Consider the following 21,800-nt stretch of genomic DNA (forward strand, 5'->3'; position numbering starts at 1 on the left):
CAGGAATAGAACTAAGGCCTGGGAGGTGCTACGAGATACCCAATTTGCCTTGTGACCTTGAATAAGTCCTTCTTACTCTCTGGGCTTTTTCCTCTCTCTGGGTGATGAACATTGGAGACTAGTTGATACCTGAGGTCTTTTCCAGTTCTGAAAATTGATGGGTCAGTGAATGCTCTTGGGCTTTCCAGCTGGAGCTAAGATGATGATGGTGATTACAGCGATAGTGATGATGACAGTGGTGATGACGATGGCGACGATGATGACTGTGATAGTGATGGTGGTGGTGATGGTGATTATGATGGTCATATTGATGATGATGATGGTGATGGTGAAGATGATGATGGTAATGATGATGGTGGTGGTAGTGGTGATTATGATGGTGATGTTGATGATGCTGAAGATGATGGTGATGATGATGATGGTGGTGATAATAACAGTGATGATGTGATAATCATGATGGTAATAATGGTGATAGCAATGGGTATGCTTATGGTGATAATGGTGATCTTGATGATAGTGAGGATGATAATGATCATTTCCAGATACTGAGGGCTCACACCATGCCAAGCCCTTTACATGCATTATTCTATCATATTACAACAACATGACACAGTAGGCATTATGATGGCCCATTATTTAGGAACTTTCATAACAAGTTCAGAGAGGGGAAGTGATTTGCCCAAAGACACACAGCAAGTAGGATCTTCTCGTATCCTTTTTTTTCTGGCTGCACTGCTGGGGCTTGAGGCATCCTAGCTCCCCAACCAGGGATTGAACCCAGGCCCTCGGCAGTGAGAGGGTGGAGTCCTAACTGCTGGACCACCAGGGAATTCCCTTCTTGTATGCTTTGGGAATTTATTCTCCATCCTGTTCCCTACTTTACCATCCCAGGATATTCCTACTGGCTCCAGGGATTGAAGGTAGTAGGTTTGAGAGAAAGCCCTGGAGTTCAGTGATGGTCACATGAAAGATGTTCAATGAAAAACCATTCTGGGCTTTTAATAGAAATTGCATTGGATCTATAGCTCAATTTTGGAGAAGGCTGAAATTGTAAAAAATACTGAGCCTTTCTAGATAAGAATTAGTATGTATTTCACTCTATTTATTTAGATCTTCCTTCATATCTTTCCGTAAAATTTTATAATTTATTCCATAAAGGATTTGTACTTCTTTTGTTAGATGTGTTAGATATTAATCAGCTTTTTCGGTCGACTGTTTGTTTTACATTTTTTAGGCGATGGGAAATGCTATCCATTTAAAGTTGAAGCCCAATTTTCATACACAAAAATACTCAGCTCTTCAATTTACCATCCAATCAGTTCTGGCAAACGTGTGCCCTTGTGCAACCCATACCCTTATCAAGATACAGAACTTTTCTATCACTTGTGGGCTTTCTGAGTCGATCTCTATCACCCTCCCCAGCCCAGAAGCAACCACTGATTTGACTTCTATCACCATAGGTTAGTTTTGCTTATTCTAAAATTTTGCAAATGTAATCTTGAAAAAAAAGACACATTTTCCGATTGATTGTTGCTGATGTACCGACATGCAATAAAACTTGTGTGTTGATTTCGTGTTCAGTAACATTGCTATTTTATTAATTCCAGTTATTTATGTGTATATTCTTTCAGGATTATCTATGTTGGCAATCATAGTGTCTGCAAATATGAACATCGTACTGATATTTCTTTCTTTTCTGTCTTTCCTTTTATTTCTTTGTCTTGTCTTACAATGCAGGCTAAGATCTTTAGTATAGTTAATAGGAATGGTCAGCGGGCACCCTTGCCTTTGTTCTTATTTCAAAAAAAAATCTTTGCAGCATTTCTCTCTGAAGTATAATGTTTTGCTTTTGACTTAAGACGAAGGTTGAAGGTTTTTTCAAGATGCTCTTTATCAGGTTACAGAAGTTCCTTTCCATTCCCACTTTGCCAAGAGTTCTTTTTCCTCTCTTTCTTTGAATATAAATGGATGTTGAATTGTTACTGTGTCTTTTATGCATCTGTCATAGCTGCTAATCTCTTTTTGACAGAACAGGCCTTGGGCAAGCAACAGGGTCCAGCTAATAAATATGACGTATAACACTGTTTACATCATATTTATTTTACACTGGCTTCTGCTTAGAGCACTCAATCCTGGTTTCCTTTGAGAGTAGGATGTTCTCTCCTTAAATACATTAATTTATGTTAAAGTTAATTTAAGGTCCATGTTCCACATAGAATGGCTTAGGTAGGCTGTGGATGTGGCAATAATTGAGAAGAAGGTACAATCTGAAGAGATGAAAGTGTGAGATTCACAGATACAAAGAACAGTGTGCATTGAATTGATTCATAAATGCAGCTGCCTGACTTTGCACCCCAGCTGCCTGTCCCTGCCTCAGTTTCCATACCTGTAAAACAAGGATAATGATCCTAATTATTTTGCAGGATTGTTGCAAGGATTCCATGATACCTCTCATATAAATATGATATATATATATATATATATATATATATTTAAATTTAAAAATAAATTCCCTTTATTCATCATTTTAATCATTTCTGACCTGACTTAAATGTGGCCACATGCGTGCCAGGAAAAGCATCCACAAATATCGAGGCAGAATAGCCTCCAAAAATCTATAATTTTTAGATACAAAGGAATTAATGACACTGAGTAAAATTATAACCAGGGTCTTACACCTACATTTTAGAGCCCATAGATAACATGTGACTCATTTCTACCTTTCTCAAATGCAGAGAAAAATTTAGAGTCATTCAGAGAGAATCAAAGGTTTATGTTGGGGATTAGATTAATATAACTCACTACATTAATAGAATCAAGAACAAAATACACATGATCGCCCTGTACGGATCTTTAAAATCACTTAATGAAAGTCAACATCCATTCCTGATTCAATAAAATGAGCAAATAGAAAAACTTTTCAAGAAGCTAGGAATACAAAGAAACATTTAAATTGATAAAAACATTTCTATAAGTTAGGAGTTTGGGATTAACATATACACCCTGCTGTATATAAAACAGATAACTGGGACTTCCTTGGTGGCTCAGTGGTTAAGGATCCACCTGCCAATGCAGGGGACACGGGTTTGAGCCCTGGTCCGGGAAGATCCCACGTGCTACGGAGCAACTAAGCCTGTGTGCCACAACTACTGAGCCTGTGCTCTAGAGCCCGCGAGCCACAACTACTGAGCCCGCGAGCCACAATTACTGAAGCCCACATGCCTAAGCCTGTGCTCCGCAACGAAGAGTAGCCCCCGCTCGCCACAACTAGAGAAAGCCCGCGCAGCAACGAAGACCCATGCAGCCAAAAAATATATAAAAAATAAAAAATAAATAGATAACCAGCAAGGACTTACTGCATAGCACAGGAAACTATATTCAATATCTTGTAATAACCTATAATGGAAAAGAATCTGAAAATATATATATATCTGAATCACACACGCCATAGAAGTCCTGTTTAATTTTTAAATTAATTTTGGTGAGCTGATCTCTCTATATAGAAAGAGTAAAACTCGTAGAAGCAGGGAGTAGAAGGACAGGTACCAGGGGCTGGGGTGGGGGTAGGGAAATGAATGGGCAAACTTTGGTTAATCGGTATAAAGTTGAAGTTACATAGGATGAGTCAGTCTAGAGGTCTAGGGTACAGGCGTGGTGACTGTACTTAGTAACACCGTAAATATGCTAAGAGAGTAGATTTCAACAGCATTCATCACACACAAAAACATGGCGACTATGGGAAGAGCTGATATGTTTATTAGCTGGACCGTAGTAATACTTTCACTATGAATAAACATATCAAATCGTCCTGTTGCACACCTTAAATATATACAATTTTTATTTAAAAATACATAAATTTAAAACAATATATAGACAGTGCTGGGAATGGAGCACGTGGCGGGAGCTCATGCTGGTTTCCACTGCATGCAACGCAAAGCACTGAAGCTATAGTCAAGAAAACTGGCTCCAGATTCACACCATCCTGGAGTTAAATTTCAGCTCTTCTATGGACTTACTCATTTTGTTTTATTTGTTTGTTTATCTATCTATCTATTTGGATTTTTAAAAATGGAAGCAGAGTTGATTTACAATGTTGTGTTAGTTTCAAGTGTACAACAAAGTGATACAGTTATATATAGTGTATATATATATGTACTTTTTCAGGTTCTTTTCCATTAAAGGTTATTACAAGAGTATTGAATATAGATGCCTGTGCTCTACAGTAGGTCCTTATTGTTTATCTATTTTATATTCAGTAGTGTGTATCTGTAAATCCCAAACTCCTAATTTATCCCTCCCCTCACCTTTCCCCTTTGGTAAGCACAAGTATATTTTCTATGCCACAGACTTACCCTTTTTTTTTAAAGTTTTTATTTTATATTGGAGTATAGTTGATTAACAATGCTGTGATAGTTTCAGGTGTACAGCATAGTGATTCAGTTATACATATACATGTATCTATTTTTTTTCAAATTCTTTTCCCATTTAGGTTGTTACATAATATTGAGCAGAGTTCCCTGTGCATACATTTTTTTTTTTCTTTTTTTGGCCATGCTGCATGGCATGCGGGGGATCTTAGTTCCCTGACCAGGGATCAAACCCGTGCCCCCTGCAGTGGAAGCATGGAGCCTTAACCACTGGACCGCCAGGGAAGTCCCAGCCACAGACTTACTCTCACTGTTAATAATCTTGGGCAACTTTCCTTCCCTCTCTGAGCCTGCTTGCTCAGAGGTAAAATGGGCATGAAAAACTCACGGGGTTATCAAGAGAAAGGAATAAGTCTGAGTGCCCAACCACGTGAAGTAGGCATCCCCAAAATGCAAATTTTGTTACTGTAGAATCACAGAATAGGGGTTAGTAAGTACCTGGGATTTGCCTGGAGAGCTTGTTAAAAATGCATATTTCCAGGCCCCCCACTGTCATCCATCCATCCAACAAATATCTATCAAGGGTCTATTCTAGATGCTGGATGTCCACCAAGAAACAAAACAATGGCCCTGTTCTCCTGAAACTAGCATTTGATCTGGGGGAGATGAACAACAAAAGAAAGAAATGAAGCATAGTTGGAGGGGATGGAAAATGCCAGAGGAGGGGGGTTGCAATTTAAAATAGGGTGGTCAGAGGAGGCCTCATGGAGAAAGTGACCTTTGAGGAATGGCTTGAAGAAGGTAGCCAGGAACCTTGTGCACATTGGAGTATATGAGTTTGCCTGGGCTGCTGTAACAAAGTACCACACACCTGGGGGCTTAAACAACAGAAATGTGTTCTCTCACAGTTCTGGAGGCTGGAAGTCCAGGTGTCAGCAGGTTTGATTTCTTCTGAGGCCTCTCTCCTTGGCTTGCAGACAGCCACCTTCTCCCTGTGTCCTCACGTGATCTTCCCTCTGTGCGCGTCTGTGTCCTAATCTCCTCTTCTTATAAGGACACCAGTCAGATTGGATTAGAGCCCCAACTATATGATCCCATTTTACCTTAATTATCTCTTTAAAGACCCTATGTCCAAATATAATCACATCCTGAGGTCCTGGGGGTTAGGATTTCAACACATGAGTTTTAGAGGTGACACCATTCAGTGTCCAAGCAGTGCATTCCAAGTAGAGGGAACGGCCAATGCAAGGGTCCTGGTGCAGGTGTGTTGCAGGAACAGTGAGGCACCCCTTGTGGCTGGAGCAGAGTAAGTGAGAGGGAGAGAGGGAGGAGGGGAGGGCATGGAGGGGACAGGGCAGGTCGTGCAGGGCCTTGTGGACCATGGGGAGGACTTTGGCTTTTACCTGAAGGAGGGTGGAGCCCTGGAGGGCTGTGGGCAGAGGAGGGGTGGGACCTGACTAGGGTGTCCAGTGGAGTTTGACTGAGTAGTATGAGGGGATGAACCTGGAAGATGCACTTTAAAAAAACTGAGATATAATTCATATACTATAAAATTCTCCATTTTAAAGTGTACAGTCCAGTGGTTTTTAATATATTCACAAAGTTGTGCAGCCTTCACCACTGTCTAATTCTAGAACATTTTCATCACCCCCAAAAGAAATCCCATATCCAGGGAGTTCCCTGGCAGTCCAGTGGTTAGGACTCAGAGCTTTCACTGCCGTGGCCGGGGTTCAGTCCCTGGTCAGGGAACTAAGATGCTGCAAGCCTTGTGGCACGGCCAAAAAAAAAAAAAAAAAAAGGAAAAGAAAGAAATCCTGTATCCATTAAGCATTCTGCCCACTCCCCAGCTCTTGGCAAACCACTAACTTGCTTTCTGTCTCTAAGGATTCGCCTATTCAGGACGTTTCATATAAATGGGATCATACACTATGTGGCTTTTGTGACTGGCTTCTTTAACTGAGCATGATGTCTTCAAGATTCATTCACATAGTGGCATGAAACAGTACTTTGTTCCTTTCTATGGCTGAGTAATATTCCATTGTTTGGATTTGCCTGGTCTGGACATTTCATATGAAAGCAGTCACAAAATATGTGGCTTTGCAAGGTGCATTTTAGCCAGCTCTCCTGATGAATATGCTTCAGGAATCTTGGTGCACACCGAGTTCCTTGAGAGTGCCGGGGGGCCATGGGAGAGGCCAGCTCCGCGTGCTGGGGGAGGCTGGTGGTGGGGAGGTTGGTTAGAATCCTTTAGAATCTGAGAGAGGTTAGAGAGAGTTGATCCCATTGGGACATTTGATGAGCTGATGATGGGCAAATGCAAGGACGTGAGGGCTTGTTTACATCAGAACCCACCACCCCAAAGCCAGAATGACATCTTGTATGTTTAACTGAGATATCACCTAGAATCTTTTGGTTGCAAATCACAACCCAAACTGGTTTAAACAAAAAAACAATGTGTTGGCTCATGAAATTGAAAAGTTCAAGGATATTTCTTTTTTTTTTTGATTTAAAAAAAATGGACGTATGGTTAATTTACAATGTTGTGTTAGTTTCAATGTACAGCAAGGTGATTCAGTTATACATACATACATACATATACATGTATGTATATAGGTATGTATGTGTAACACAACATTGTAACTCAACTATACTCCAGTAAAAATTAATTAAAAAAAGAAATATAATGGTTAAACTTTTTTATTGTGGTAAACTATACCTAATTTTTATCATTATATATATAAGTAAAATGATATAAATATATTTTATAATTATAAATAAAATTTTATATAAAGATATATGACTGATATATGTAAATAAAATGATAATAGTTGTCATTTTAACCATTTGTAAGTGTACAATTCAGTGGCGTTTAATACATTCACAATGTCGTGTAACTGTTACCACTACGTCCAAAACTTTTTCATCTTCCCCAACAGAAACTCTGTCCCCATTAAACATTAACTCCCTTTTCGTCTCCCTCAGCCCCTGTTACCCACCACCATACTTTCTGTCTCTATGGATGTGCCTATTCTCATGTAGGTGGTATCATACAATATTCACCTTTCTGTGTCTGGCTTATTTCACTTAGCATAGTTTTCAAGGTTTATCTGTGTTGTAGTATAAATCAAAATTTCATTCCTTTTTAATGGCTGAGGAATATTCCATATGTATGTATACACCACATTTTGTTATCTGTTAATGGTTAACTTTATATCTTATGAATTTTACCTCAATAAAAAAAAGATTCAGGGGTATACCGGCTTCGGGTACAGCTTGACCTTTACTCGGTGTGGGGGGGGGCTTTTTCCTCTTCTGCGCCAGTCCCCAAGCCGGATGGCCAAGGGTCAGCTTCTCCCCTGTCCCATTATGTTCTGTCCATTCTCATTTATCTCTCCACAGTTCCTGTGCCTCAAGAATATCCGCACCTTCCTGTCTACCTGCTATGAGAAGTTTGGCCTCAAGCGGAGTGAGCTCTTTGAGGCCTTTGACCTCTTTGATGTGCAGGATTTCGGGAAGGTGAGCTGGGACTGAGCTGCCTGTGAGCTGGACACTGAGAGCCCAAAGATTGGGTTTCAATTCATTTCCATGAACGTCTACACTGGGCAAGCCAAAGGCTACGGGGGAAGGGCTGATGGGCCAGACCAAGCTGTACACCAGCTGCAAAGAGCCTGGCTTAGGACATGTGGAACTGAGTTTGAGTCCTTGCTCCACCAATTGCTGTGTGAGCTCAGATATGTGGCCACGCCTCTCTGAGCCTTAAGTCCCATGTCTAACTTGGAAGTAATATCACTCCATCCTCTCTGAGTGATTATGAGGATTGAATAGAGCAAGGGGTTCAAGTGGTGGGTGCTCAGTTAAAGGAACGCTGACATGCTGACGTCGGGGAATGGGAAGGTGGAAAAATCCCAAATTAGGCTCCCAGGGGCATATGGGGGTCTAACCTCAAGGTCAGGTGCTTGGAGGCTGTGTTCTGGCATGTGGATGGGCAACGGACTCGCTGAGCAGCCTCGGCCCTTGTCACAGGTCATCTACACTCTGTCCGCTCTGTCCTGGACCCCAATTGCCCAGAACAAGGGGATCATGTGAGTAACTGTCTGAGCCGACAGCTCTGGACCCATTTGGCCCCAATACTCCTCCACCTGGAAGCTCCCTCCCCACCTGGCCCTCTGGCCTCTGGCTCACACCATCCTGGCTCCCCCAGGCCTTTCCCCACTGAGGAGAGTGTGGGTGATGAGGACATCTACAGTGGCCTGTCCGACCAGATCGAGTGAGTGTCTGGGACCACGACCCTGCCCCGGGGGGTCTGAGGGAACAGGACCTTGCCCTGGGGTATGAGGGGATCAGCATCCTGCTGAGTGTCTGAGGGGACATGGCTCTGCCCCAGGGGGTCTGAGGGGACGGGACCCTGCCCCAGGGGATCAGAAGGGTCCCTGGTCTGGGGGAAGCCACGGGCCCTGCCTGATTCCGCATCCACAGCGACACGGTGGAGGACGATGAGGACCTGTACGACTGCGTGGAGAACGAGGAGGCCGAGGGCGACGAGGTGTACGAGGACCTCATGCGCACAGAGCCCCTGCCCATGCCGGTGTGTGGGAGAGCAGGGCCGGGCGGGGCAGGCGCATGGGTGGGGCGCGGCCCCGGACACCCCAACACCGGCCTCTCCTCTCCGCTCTCAGCCCAAGATGACAGAGTATGACAAGCGGTGCTGCTGTCTGCGGGAGATCCAGCAGACGGAAGAGAAGTACACGGACACGCTGGGCTCCATCCAACAGGTGCGATGCTCAGTCCCCGCCCCTGCCATGCGCATGCGCAGAGCAGAGAGGCGTCATCCATCCCTTGCGGGCCTGGGGCTCTTACCTGTCCCCACTGCTTTGTATTTCTTTGTCTCTCCTCGTCTCTGGTCCTTCTGGGTCTCTCCCTACTTCTTCCTCTGTTTATCTCTCTCTCCTTCTGTGTCTCTTTATCCCTGTCTCTCGCTTTTCCTGTATCCTCATCTCTGTCCGTCTATCTCTGTTACTGTCTCTCACTCTCTAGTTGCTCTTTGTCCTTTGGGCATCTCTTTTTTTAACCGTTTTATTGAGATGTAATCAATATACCATACATTTCACCCATTTAACATCTATAATTTAATGTTTTTTGGTATATTCACAAGGGTGTAAAACCGTCACCACAGTTTATTTTAACATTTTTATTGCAGTACAGTTGATTTACAATGTTGTGTACCACTGCTTAATTTTAGAACATTTTTTTCTTTCTTTTTTTTTTTTGGTGGGGAGTGGGCGGGGGCCTGCACTGCGCAGCCTGTGGGACTTTAGTTCCCAGACCAGGGACTGAACCCAGGCCCTCGGCAGTGAGAGTGCGGAGTCCTAACCACTGGACCGCCAGGGAATTCCCAAATTTAGAACATTTTCATCATCCCCCAAAGAAACCCCATATTCCTTAGCCATCACCCCTTAAATCCCCATTCTTCCCAGCCCCTGGCAACCACTAATCTACTTTCTGTCTCTATGGATTTACTTATTCTAGACATTTCATTTAAATGGACTCATACACTATGTGGTGTTTTGTGTCTCACTTCTCTCACTGAACATCATGTTTTCAAGGTTCATCCACATTGTAGCGTGTGTCAGTGCTTCACTCCTTTTCATGGATGGACCACATTTTGTTACCCTTTCCGTCTCTGTCTCCTCCTCCCCGTCTCTCTGGGACTCCTTCATCCTTCATCCTTGTCTCCCCCAACCCCCCACAGCATTTTATGAAGCCCTTGCAGCGGTTCCTTAAACCCCAAGACGTTGAGATCATCTTCATCAACATTGAGGTGAACTGACCAATTCCCGCCCTCCCGGACTTCTGTCCAGTGGGGATGGTCTGCTGGCTTCGCCTGTCCCTGGAGTGTTGGGGGTGGAAGATGAATGACATAGGGTGGGTGGATGACCCTTCTCCCAACCGGTATCCCGAGCCCCAGGCTCCCGCCCCAGCCCTTACCCCTCTCTCCGAGTAGGACCTGCTTCGCGTGCACACCCACTTCCTAAAGGAGATGAAGGAAGCCCTGGCCAACCCCAGTGCACCCACCCTCTACCAGGTCTTCATCAAATACAAGGAGAGGTGAGACCCAGCTGGCCAGCCCAGATCTCTGGAGGTCACCCTGCCCTGAGTGGGCATTTGGGAGGTCCTACCCTCATAGACCACTGGACAGAGAGGGCTTTTCCTTCTTTGCTCATGGGCAAGGGGCTGCCCATCTCTGGTTAAATTCCCAGCTCTTCCTCTTGAGAGCTGTGTGGCGTTGGAAAGTCACTTAACCTCTCTGTGCTTCTGCTTCCACATCTATAAAATCAGCGTGATCCAGGAACGTATCTCCTGGGGTTGTGGTGAGGATTGAGTAAATTGATGCTTAAAGTGCTTAACATGGGGCTTGGCACACAGTAGGTGATCAATAAATGCTTATTAAATAAATGAACATTGAGCAGAGACGATCCACCAGGTGCTCTGATAAGAGCTTCTTGTGCTTTATCTCATTTAATGCTATAATAACCCCATATGTGTGTGTGTGTGTGTGTGTGTGTGTGTGTGTGTGTGTGTGTGTGTGTGGCGTGCCATTGTTATGACCATTTTACAGACAGGGAGACTGAGGCTCAGTGTCATGCAGCTGGGAAGAGGTGGGGCTGGGACTGACACCAAGATCTGCCTGACCTTGGTGCCAGCTGCCATTCCCCGGACACCTGTCCTCTTCCCGCAGGTTCCTCATCTATGGCCGCTACTGCAGCCAGGTGGAGTCGGCCAGCAAGCACCTGGACCGTGTGGCTACAGCCCGGGAGGATGTGCAGATGAAGCTGGAGGTGGGGGGATGGGCTACATCTGTGTGTGTGTGTGTGTGTGTGTGTGTGTGTGTGTGTGTGTGTATGTGTGTGTGTGTGTCTCCCACTCCTTCCCAGGCTCCAGGGGCAGTAGAGAGGAAACCGAGCTGGAGATGGCATCCCTTTCTGTTGCAGCCCAGCCAGAAGTTGGCCCGCTGAAGGTCTGTGGAGGGTGGTACTGACTAGCCAACTGGGAGAAATGGACCAGGAGAAGATGGGCCAGATTGCTGAGCCCTGACCCCAGCTAAGCCTTGACACTGGGCTGAGCCCTGACCCCAGCTAAGCCTTGACTCTGGGCTGAGCCCTGACCCCAGCTAAGCCTTGACTCTGGGCTGAGCCCTGACCCCAGCTAAGCCTTGACTCTGGGCTGAGCCCTGATGCCAGGCTGAAGTCCTGACCCTGATCTGAAGTCTGAGGGCACACTGAACCCCAGCCAGAGCTCCAACCCTGGCTGTGCCCCAAGTCTGGGCTGAACCCCAACTTCACACAGAACCCCGATCCCAGCCAAGTCCTGATCCTGGGCTGAGCACTGATCCTGGACTGAACCCCACCCTGGACCCGTGTGTCTAGTGGGAGCACAGACGGGGCAGGGATGCTGAGGAATGGCTTCCGTGTGCCGTCCATCAGCTTCTCTGGTCTCCACAGTGGGGACCCTCCAGACCTGTCGATCTCCCCCTCTCCAGCCCCCCTCAGCTGAGGAATCCTGGACCTCTTCCCCAGGCAGCCTTCCAGCTGGGTCTTAAACCACCCCTCACCCCGTGGCATTCTTCCTTATTTCCTTGGGGGAGAGATGAAGCTTCAGGTGCTATAAAGATCCCCACCTGCCTCTACCTCTTCTCACTCACCTCTTTCTCCAATCTCCCAGGAATGTTCTCAGCGAGCGAACAACGGGAGGTTCACCTTACGGGACTTGCTAATGGTGCCCATGCAGCGGGTCCTCAAGTATCACCTCCTTCTCCAGGTGCCCAAGGGGGCGCCCAGGCATGGGTTTGGCGCATCGACCTCCCTGCAAGGGCTCCTGGGGGCTGGGCTCCCCTCTCTGGGTGGGGTCATTGGGGCCATGCCTCTAGGGACAGCGGAAGGAGGGAGAGGGAGCTGGCGGGCCAAGCGTGTTTGGAAGGCTCCCCAGGATGAGAGGGCAGAGGCCCCGGGTGATATGCGTCTCTGTGCGTCACGCAGGAGCTGGTGAAACACACGCAGGACGCAACAGAGAAGGAGAACTTGCGGCTGGGCCTGGATGCCATGAGGGTGAGTGCTCACACACAGGGGTGGCGGGGGCACACACACACATACGCATGCAAGTCAGTGAGTACCATCCAGGCACGGTCATACCCACGGGCCACCCCTGCCTCCACCCCACGGGGACACACCTCTCCGCCGAGTGAGTTATTAGCAGCGTCCCCCTTGGGGACAGTGACATCCTTCTGCCAGCCGCTGCTGGGGGCTGCCCCCCTGTCTCCGGCCAGGTGGGGGGGGGCCCGGGCTCACCCCTCTCCCACCCCCAGGACTTGGCACAGTGCGTGAACGAGGTCAAGCGCGACAACGAGACGCTGAGGCAGATCACCAACTTCCAGCTGTCCATCGAGAACCTGGTGAGGCGGGCATGGCCAGGGCCGTGGCCACGTGGGGAGGGGGTTTGGTCTCCTGCGTGGCCCCTTACCAGACACCCTGTTTGCTGTGTAGGACCAGTCTCTGGCCCACTATGGCCGACCCAAGATCGATGGCGAGCTCAAGATCACTTCTGTGGAGCGGCGCTCCAAGATGGACAGGTGGGTGGAGCCAGCACGGATCTGGGGTGGAGCCTGGACAGGGGCGGGGCCAGGCTACTAGTTAGGCAGGTGGAAAGAGCCAACACGGATCTGGAGTGGAGTCTGGGCAGGGACTTGGCCCTATTTCTAGATAGACAGCTGGGTGAGGCCACACAGACCAGTGGGTGGAGCCTGGATGGAGAGGTGGGGCAGAGCCAGCATGGATGTGTGGGAGGAGCGAAGAACGACAGGTGGCAGGACCTGTAAGGATCACGTGGGTGAGGTAGGCACGGCCAAGTTGGCCACAGAGGAGGAAAAGGGCAGGAATCCTAGATTGGCAGCAGGGCGGGGGCCCGGAAGGTGGGAGGGGATCAGGCAGAGAGCTGGTGGGGACTTAAGGAGGGGCCCGACAGGGCCACCTGACCCAGCTGCTTCCAGGTACGCCTTCCTGCTCGACAAAGCTCTGCTCATCTGTAAGCGCCGAGGGGACACCTACGACCTCAAGGACTTTGTGAACCTGCACAGCTTCCAGGTTAGAGATGACTCCTCCGGAGAGCGGGACAACAAGAAGGTGAGGCTTGGAGGCTGTAACTGGGGAACCTCAGTGCTGGGGATCCTCAATGCAGCTTGAGCTCTCCACTTGGCCTTTGGAATGCCAGTGCGTGTGTTGTGTGATTTTAGATTTGTCAATGTGTATTTGCTTCTCCTGGGCAGCCCTTTGCCTGGTAACCCATGCATGGCTCTCCTGGGAGCAGACAGGCTGTAGTTGGCTTGACCCTTTTCTCCCCACAGTGGTAGGGTCGATGGGCGTGTGGTCCCACCCTCTTCCGAGCAGGTGCCTTCATTTTCAACCCTGCTTCCCTGCAGTGGACTCACATGTTCCTCCTGATTGAGGACCAAGGTGCCCAGGGCTATGAGCTGTTCTTCAAGACACGAGAACTGAAGAAGAAATGGTTGGAGCAGTTCGAGATGGCCATGTAAGACCCCCTCGTCCTCCATCTTTCTAGCCTCAGAGGACTGTAGCATTTGGGTGCAGGATCTGGGAGGCGATTCTGTGCTGTCGTCTCATCTCTGCCATGGCACCACTCTGAATCTCAGTTTCCTCATCTGGGAAATGAGAGGGACAGTCTTTTAAGGCTGTGTGCATCACCAGAATGCCAAGTCTTCGTAAGCTTCAGTCACCAGCCTGAAAATCCTTCCTCCTCCTTCTTTTTCTTGAGGTGAAATTCACATAACAAAAACTTAGACTTTTTTTTTTTTTTTTTTTTTTTTTGGCTGTGCTGCACGGCTTGTGGGATCTTCGTTCCCCCACAGGGATCGAACCCAGGCCCTTGGCAGTGAAAGCATGGACTCCTAACCACTGGACCAGCAGGGAGTTCCCCAAACATAGCCATTTTAAAGTGTACATTTCAATGGCATTTAGTACGTTCACAATGTGCGACCATCACCTCTATCCAGTTCCAGAACATTTTCATCCACCCCAAAGGAGACCCTGCGACCATTAAGTGATCACTCCCCATTTCCCTTGCTCCCAGCCCCTGGCAACCACTAAGTCGCTTTCTGTCTTCACCCATGTTCATTGCAGCACTATTCACAACAGCCAAAAGGTGGCAACAATGCAAATGTCCATCAATGGATGGATGGACAAACACAACAGGGCATACCCATGCAATGGAATAGTATTCAGCCATGAAAAAGAATGAAGTTTTCATCCATCCGCACTGCAGTGTGTGTTGGTACTCCATTCCCTTTTATGGCTGAATCCTCTTCCGTTGCATGGAATTATCTTCCCTCCCCAGCTCCAACATCTACCCCGAGAACGCCACTGCCAACGGGCATGACTTCCAGATGTTTTCCTTTGAGGACACCACGTCCTGCAAGGCTTGCCAGATGCTGCTGAGGTGGGAGTCTGGGAGGATGGGCCTGGGTCCTGGGCTGGGTTGGCTCTTCCTTTTTGGCTGTCATGGCCCTGAGTTGGGAGCGGGGAGGCCCTCCTTTGACCTTTAGCTTCTCCATCTCTGTCCTGCTCTAAAGAGAACACAAAGGGGCCCTTTATGTTGTTGGTAAAACGATTGGCTGTGTTCATTCAACATCACTGACTCTCTTCTTTATCTTCTCCCTGCAACCCAGAGGCACTTTCTATCAGGGCTACCGTTGCCAGCGGTGCCGTGCACCTGCACACAAGGAGTGTCTGGGGAGGGTCCCTCCATGTGGTCGACACGGGCAAGGTACCAGGAGACTGAAGTTGGGAGGTGGGCTTGCTTCTGCACGGAGGGAGGGGGGGGGTTCCCATTCTGACTAGTATTTCCTTTACCCTCTCATAGATTTTGCAGGAACTATGAAGAAGGTAAGACCCCCATGCTCCTTTCTGTGCGTGGAAAATCAGGGGGATGGGTAGGGAAGGCAGGACCCGGGAGCCCTTGGCAGTGGGCATGGCTCTTTGCTGGGTGCTCAGGTAAGGGCTGAGGAGCCCTCAGGCTGGGCACAGGCAGCGATACTTGCTTTCTTGGTCCCTCCCTCCAGGATAAGCCACATCGGCGGGCTCAAGACAAAAAGAGGAATGAGCTGGGTGAGTCAGAAGGGGGCGCTGTGTGGGGGCAGAAATAAATCTAGTCTGCCTCAGTGATGCTGGCCCAGGGGCAGATCTCAACAATTATATTAATGACCACATAATGCCCTGCTTAGAAAGCATTTGTTCCAGCCCTAGAAACCCCAAAGGAATTTATAAATAATGAACTCAGATTCTTTACTAGCTCTGCTCAAACACTGTGAAGGGGATGCACGGAACATAGAAATCCTTGTTAAGATGCCCTTTCTCTCCCATTCACATTTTTATGTATATACGTATTTTTAAAACTGAATTATAGCTGATTTACAATGATTCAGGTGTACAGCAAAGGGATTCAGTTATATATATATATATAGATATATATAGATATATATCAGATTATTTCCCATTATAGGTTATTAGAAGATATAGTTCCCTGTGCTATACAGTAAATCCTTGTTGCTATCTATTTTATATATAGTAATGTGTATATGTTAATCCCATACTTCTAATTTATCCTTCCTCCCCTCCCTTTCCCCTTTGAAAACCATAGTTTGTTTTCTATGTCTATAAATCTGTTTCTGTTTTGTAAATAAATGCATTTTTTTTTTTTTCTCGCTGACAAACTCCATCTGTAGTCTTAGCTGGCTGGGCATACCTCATCCCTTCTCCTACTGATTCTGTATCACAAAATCTTACCATAATGGAGTAGTTTCAGCAAAGTGTAGTCCAGCTGGATGGTTGCAGGAGATGCAGGGTTTGGCCAAGCCAGAATTCTTTTTAGCCCAATGGCAGAGGGGAAAGGCTGGATTTTGGTATATATTAATGATGTTTGTGGGATCACAGTCGTGATGGGTGATTTTTATTCAGCATCTACTGTATATATTGTCTGGGGCAAATGGTGACTAAAAACAGTGTGCTTCCTGTCCTTCCAAAGCTCCCAGGCTGGTAGCAGGAGACAGACTTTGGCTAAGTCATTCCAGTTGAGGTGGGCAAAGTAGAGGGTTTTCCAGAGCATTCAACGGGGGAACCTGATGAATCTGAGCCTTCAGGGAAGGCTTCTCAGAGGAGGTGGCATTAAAGTGGACACTTGAGGGATAAGGAGTAGTCAGACAGATGAGGAGGCAGGAGTGTTCCAGGCAGAGGGAACAGCATGTACGAAGGCTAGGAAGCAGGACGGCAAGGCATTGTTAAAGAACTTGGTGTGGCCAAGAAAAATAAACTCCTTGCTCATAGTCATACGGAATCAGTGTAAAGATTCAGTTTCAGGTCGATCTATCTATCATCTATCTATCTATCTATCTATCATCTATCTATCATCTATCCTGATACATAGCTATCTAGCTGTAGTTCTGTATCTACAGCTAGATACAGATATAGACTAGATATATCTATAGATATATCTAGTCTATAGATATAGTCTATATATCTATAGTCTATATCTATATATCTATAGATATAGACTATAGATATATAGTCTTATTTGTAATAGTCAAAAATTAGAAATAACTCAAATGTCCTCAATAGCAGGAACATATATATATATATATATATAATATAATAATACATATGTATAAAATACAAAAATGTATATATCAGCTTTATTGGTCAAAAACCAGACAACCCAAATGTCCTCAATAGGAGGAAATATATATGAGTGTATGTGAGTCTATATATATACATATATATTTAAACATAGCCAATACATATATGTTCATATATATGTACACATATATACACTTGCTCATGTCCATTTTATATATATAAATATATATATATATAATTTTCTATTGAGGTAGAAATATTTCTGGTTTTTGTTTTTTTGAAATATTTCTATTGAGATAGAAAATACATACCATAAGGTGTATGAAATGAATAAATCTTAAATGTATGGCTCACTGAACTTCCACCCATGTAACCACCATTCAGATTAATGTATAGAACATTTCCATCATTGCAGAAAGTTTTACTGGATGGTGTTGGTCATACTCACTGCTGTACTCCATCCTGCCTCCCAGAGGGAACCACTGTCTGACCTCTATCATCATAGATTAGTTTTGCCTGCCCTTGAACTTCATACATATGAAATTGTACAGCATGGGCTCAGTTACTGCATATTAGTGCGGTTGCCTGAAGCAGTCATTTGTTCTCTTTCGTTGCTTATTGTATTTTGTGCTGTGTTTATCCATCTTCTTGAGGACGTTGGGTTTGTTGCCAATTTTTCTGGCTCTTGTGAAGAGAGCTGCTGTAAACATTCTTGGCTATGACTCTCTGGGACCTATGTTTTCATTTCTCTTGGTGATATATCAGGAGTGGAATTAGCTTTAGTGGATACAGCCAAATAGTTTTCCAAAGTGGATTCCTACGGCCGTGTAGGAATGGGCTACGGGGTGGTGGCCACCCTCCCTGCTTTTGCCAAAAAAAAATTATTTAAAATATTTTCATATTAAAAACTTCTTCAAGCAAAAAAAAAAAAAAAAAAAAAAAAAAAAACAAAAAAAATCCAGAAATCCAGGTGACTTCCAGTTGCTCCATCCACATCCCTGCCACCACTTGGTATTGCCGTATTGTCTGTCTTAATTTTCGCCATCTTGGTGAGTGGTGAGACTCAGGTTTGAAAGTCCCGGACTACCAGCCGTGCTGTATCACCACCTCCCCCCCCCTCCAGGCCTGCCCAAGATGGAGGTGTGCCAGGAGTACTATGGGCTGCCTCCACCCCCTGGAGCCATTGGACCTTTTCTACGCCTCAGCCCTGGAGACATTGTGGAACTCACCAAGGCCGAAGCCGAACAGAACTGGTGGGAGGTACAGGCTGGGGCTGTGGGAGTGATGGAGAAGGACCTGGGCTTGGGGTCAGGGTGTAGGTGACCTTGGGAATGGGATCATGGCACAGCTGGACATGGCTGCTCTGGGGAGAGCGACGTCTATGGGGATTTCTGGGGCTGGCCTGGCCCTTCTGAGCTGGTGGTCTTCCCAGGAAGTTGATACTGATTGACACCTCTCTGGGCATCCAGGCCATGGAGAGATAGATGGCCAAGCAGAGTGGCCGTTGGGTGAAAGATGGACACACACACACACATGTTGGATGCCTGTAACTTCTCTGTCCATATTTCCCTCCCATCTTCTTAGGGCAGGAATACGTCTACCAATGAAGTTGGCTGGTTTCCCTGTAACAGGGTCAAGCCCTACGTGCATGTGAGTGTCTCAAGTCTGGCTGGAGAGAGGGCAGGGGAGTTCAGAGAGGGTCCTGCGACCCTCTGCAGCGTTGGGGAGACGCTCCTGAGATCAGGAGGGGACCGCCCATCACGGCAGGTCACTCCCTACCTCAACGGCTGAGCCCCGAGAGGGGGCCACCCTGGGAAGGATGGCCAGTCCTTTCCTCTTTGGTTTTTCTTGTATGAAGCTCCTCTCCATCATCGAGAGGAGAAGCAAGGGTCTGGAAGGTTGGCCAACCCCTGCCTTCCTTCTGGGGCACCGAATGGGGTTCTCTACAGGGTCACTCCCCACCCCGTGCCTCCTTACCCAGCTTTTGGGCAGGTGGACTCCCAACCACTGCGCCACCAGGGAAGCCCCTGCCCCTTTCATTTTATGTAATTTCAGACTTCCAGAAAAGTCCTGAGAACAATGCAAAGAACTTCCATACATCCTTTACTCAGATTCACTACCTGTTAACCTTTTGTCCCATTTGCTCTATCATCTTTCTCTGCACAATTTATTTATTTAAAAAATGTCTATTATTTATTTTTCCTGAGATACTTCAAAGTAAGTTTACAGACGTATTTCTCCTTCATCTCTGAATATCTCCCAAGAACAGGAACCTTCTCTTGTATAATCATAGCATGAGTTTTAAAAACATGAAATTCAACAAGGACATTATACTATTATATAAATTATTATATATAATATAAATCATTGTATATTATGTAATCCAGAGTACATGTTTATACTTTTCCCAAAAATATCTTTGACTTTTTCTTTTTCGGCTTGGGGTCATTTCTCCACTGTGGAGTTACATTATGAATTTCCAACTCCATCCTTTCCTGCGAAGTTATTAGCAGATATTCTACTGTAAAGGAGAACTGTCTCTTCTAATCTATGTATCTAGGTATTATATATGTATGCATCTATGTATCTATCAATCATCTTTGTATCTATGTATCTGTCAATCATCTGTGTACCTGTGTATCTATCAATCATCTATTTATGTATCTATCTGTGTATCCATCTGTATCTGTGTATCTATCAATCATCTATGTATCTAATAATCATCTATGTATTTATCTGTGTATCTGTGTATCTATGTATCTATCAATCAATCTTCTATGTGTCTATCTATGTATCTGTGTGTTACCTATCTCAGGAAATGTTCCTGGATTTTTATTTTAAAATTGTCCCACCCTTGACCAATGGGAGCTCCTTCAGGCTGACTCTTCTGTCCTTTTGACATGTCCCCATCATTCTTTGAGCCCTTCCTTACTTTCTAGCACAATAGCAGACTTCTCTTGTACTTTTTCTGCCCCAATCTTGGAATCAACCATTTTCCCAAGGAGCCTGGGTCCTTTCATTGGAACATGGCATTCAGAAGCCAAGATCTGAACATCTCTCCAATTTCTGCCTACAAACGTAGCTGCCTCTTTAAAGCTGATTCATTTGAGGGTGGACCGATTTCTCCCCCTGGACTCTGGGACTGTATTTCCAGTGAAGCGCACAGTGCCTGGCACATAACAGGCCCCCAATAAATGATAGTGGAAAAAATGAATGAATGAATGAATGAATGTAGTGCCCCGAAGCCTGGTGAGTGCTGGACACTTTGCCCTGAGTCTTGGTCTTTGTGTCCCCAGGGTCCCCCTCAGGACCTGTCTGTTCATCTCTGGTAAGTAGAACCACTTTTTTAATTTTCAACTTGGGGTGCTTTGGGGTGGATGCCTGGGCTGGGCATTGGGGTGGGCATTAACTGCTGGCTCCAGCCCTCTGCTGGGGGCTGCTGAGGAGAGAACAAACAAAAGAAGTTCCCTGACTTTGGGACATTATGTTCTCACTGGAAGGAAAATGATGGTGATGATATAATGGCAGTTCCCTCTCCCCACCCCCACCCCCACCCCCTTTTTTTTTTCAGCGCCTACTACTGATAGAGCAGTGAGGGATGGAGGTTTTCAGTGTTGCTTTGGAGCCCACTGACCTGGGTTCAAATCCTGACTCCAATATTGTCCAGCTCTGTGACCTTTGGCCAGTAACTCAGCTTCTCTGTGCTTCAGTTTTCCTCTCTGGAAAACAGATTAATCCTATCTGCCTCATAAGCCTGTTAGGTGGTTTCCATGAGCCTATAAAGTGCTTAGCTCTGCTCCTGGCACACAAAAAGCACTTTATTATCTGTTATTATTAGCACTCGTTGTTATGGCTGCATTTCACGCATTCTAAAATACACATTTTTCTCCCCCACGTTTTAACATCTCTGGCATTGGAACGGCTCTTACAATGAGTGGTGTCTGAGTCTTCTGCCTAATTTTATGGGTAGTTAATTTTTATTTCGTAATTGCCCACGAAAGCACAGCGAATTTTACAATCATTGGCATCTTAGATTCGGACATGCTACGGTATTGTTTTTAGGACCGTGTGTCAGCACTTCAAGGACACATTCAATTCCGGTAGTAACACTTTGAGGTACGTGTTATTCTTAACTCTCTTTCTGCAAAGGAGGAAACCGAGGCTCAGAGAGGACAAGTGATTTGTTCAGTATCACAAAGTGAGGAAGTGAAGGAGGTCGGATTCGAACCCAAGCTTGGCTGACTCCGAAGCCTGACCTTATTACACAAAGGGCATAATAACACACCCGTGTCGTGAATGCCTACCATGTATGAGGTGCACCAACTGCATTATTGCCACTTGTCAGAAATGTCCCTCTGTGATGGGCAGTTTTATCTCCTCTTTTCAGAAAAGGAAATTGGGGCTCAAAGTAGCAAACTCAGTTCCCGAGGCCACAGAGCGACTAGGTGGCAGAGCCAGGATTTAAACCGTGGTCACCTGAGGCTGTGCTCACTCTGCCCCTGCCCTGCCAGATGTTGTCACCAGGTCACCAGGGCCGGAACTGGATTGAGGAGAGTGAGACCCTGACTTTGGGTGCAACATTTAAGGGGGGTGCCAAGAAACTCAGGCATCGAGATCCAAACTATTTAAATGCAATATTTTAAAAAATCGAAAGCAAGGCAAAAGAATCTGTGATGAGCAAAATACCAAAACTGTAAATAAAGACACAGGATATGATAGGGCTGGGAGTAGGGAAAGG

General features: G+C 46.1%; 1 protein-coding gene across 3 annotated transcripts in view; it reads left to right on the forward strand.

The window, feature by feature from the left end:
* Nucleotides 1-21,800, forward strand: part of VAV1 (vav guanine nucleotide exchange factor 1) — a 54,582-nt gene that overhangs the window by 22,602 nt on the left and 10,180 nt on the right. Inside the window, exons 2-22 of one of the 3 annotated variants that reach the window (XM_007460583.1) lie at nucleotides 7,767-7,883; nucleotides 8,391-8,449; nucleotides 8,569-8,634; nucleotides 8,844-8,952; nucleotides 9,044-9,139; nucleotides 10,117-10,185; nucleotides 10,369-10,472; nucleotides 11,104-11,203; nucleotides 12,087-12,182; nucleotides 12,401-12,469; nucleotides 12,727-12,813; nucleotides 12,905-12,990; nucleotides 13,408-13,540; nucleotides 13,837-13,946; nucleotides 14,769-14,870; nucleotides 15,100-15,197; nucleotides 15,294-15,316; nucleotides 15,493-15,538; nucleotides 18,186-18,322; nucleotides 18,647-18,712; nucleotides 20,359-20,390. In XM_007460583.1, coding sequence (XP_007460645.1) covers nucleotides 7,767-7,883; nucleotides 8,391-8,449; nucleotides 8,569-8,634; nucleotides 8,844-8,952; nucleotides 9,044-9,139; nucleotides 10,117-10,185; nucleotides 10,369-10,472; nucleotides 11,104-11,203; nucleotides 12,087-12,182; nucleotides 12,401-12,469; nucleotides 12,727-12,813; nucleotides 12,905-12,990; nucleotides 13,408-13,540; nucleotides 13,837-13,946; nucleotides 14,769-14,870; nucleotides 15,100-15,197; nucleotides 15,294-15,316; nucleotides 15,493-15,538; nucleotides 18,186-18,322; nucleotides 18,647-18,712; nucleotides 20,359-20,390 — 1,805 coding nt within the window. The remainder of the gene's footprint in view (nucleotides 1-7,766; nucleotides 7,884-8,390; nucleotides 8,450-8,568; nucleotides 8,635-8,843; nucleotides 8,953-9,043; nucleotides 9,140-10,116; nucleotides 10,186-10,368; nucleotides 10,473-11,103; nucleotides 11,204-12,086; nucleotides 12,183-12,400; nucleotides 12,470-12,726; nucleotides 12,814-12,904; nucleotides 12,991-13,407; nucleotides 13,541-13,836; nucleotides 13,947-14,768; nucleotides 14,871-15,099; nucleotides 15,198-15,293; nucleotides 15,317-15,492; nucleotides 15,539-18,185; nucleotides 18,323-18,646; nucleotides 18,713-20,358; nucleotides 20,391-21,800) is intronic. The other 2 variants (XM_007460584.1, XM_007460585.1) reach the window with 2 other exon arrangements.

Source organism: Lipotes vexillifer, unplaced genomic scaffold (assembly GCF_000442215.2).
Source record: "Lipotes vexillifer unplaced genomic scaffold, Lipotes_vexillifer_v1.1 scaffold1011, whole genome shotgun sequence".
NCBI lineage: Eukaryota > Metazoa > Chordata > Mammalia > Artiodactyla > Lipotidae > Lipotes > Lipotes vexillifer.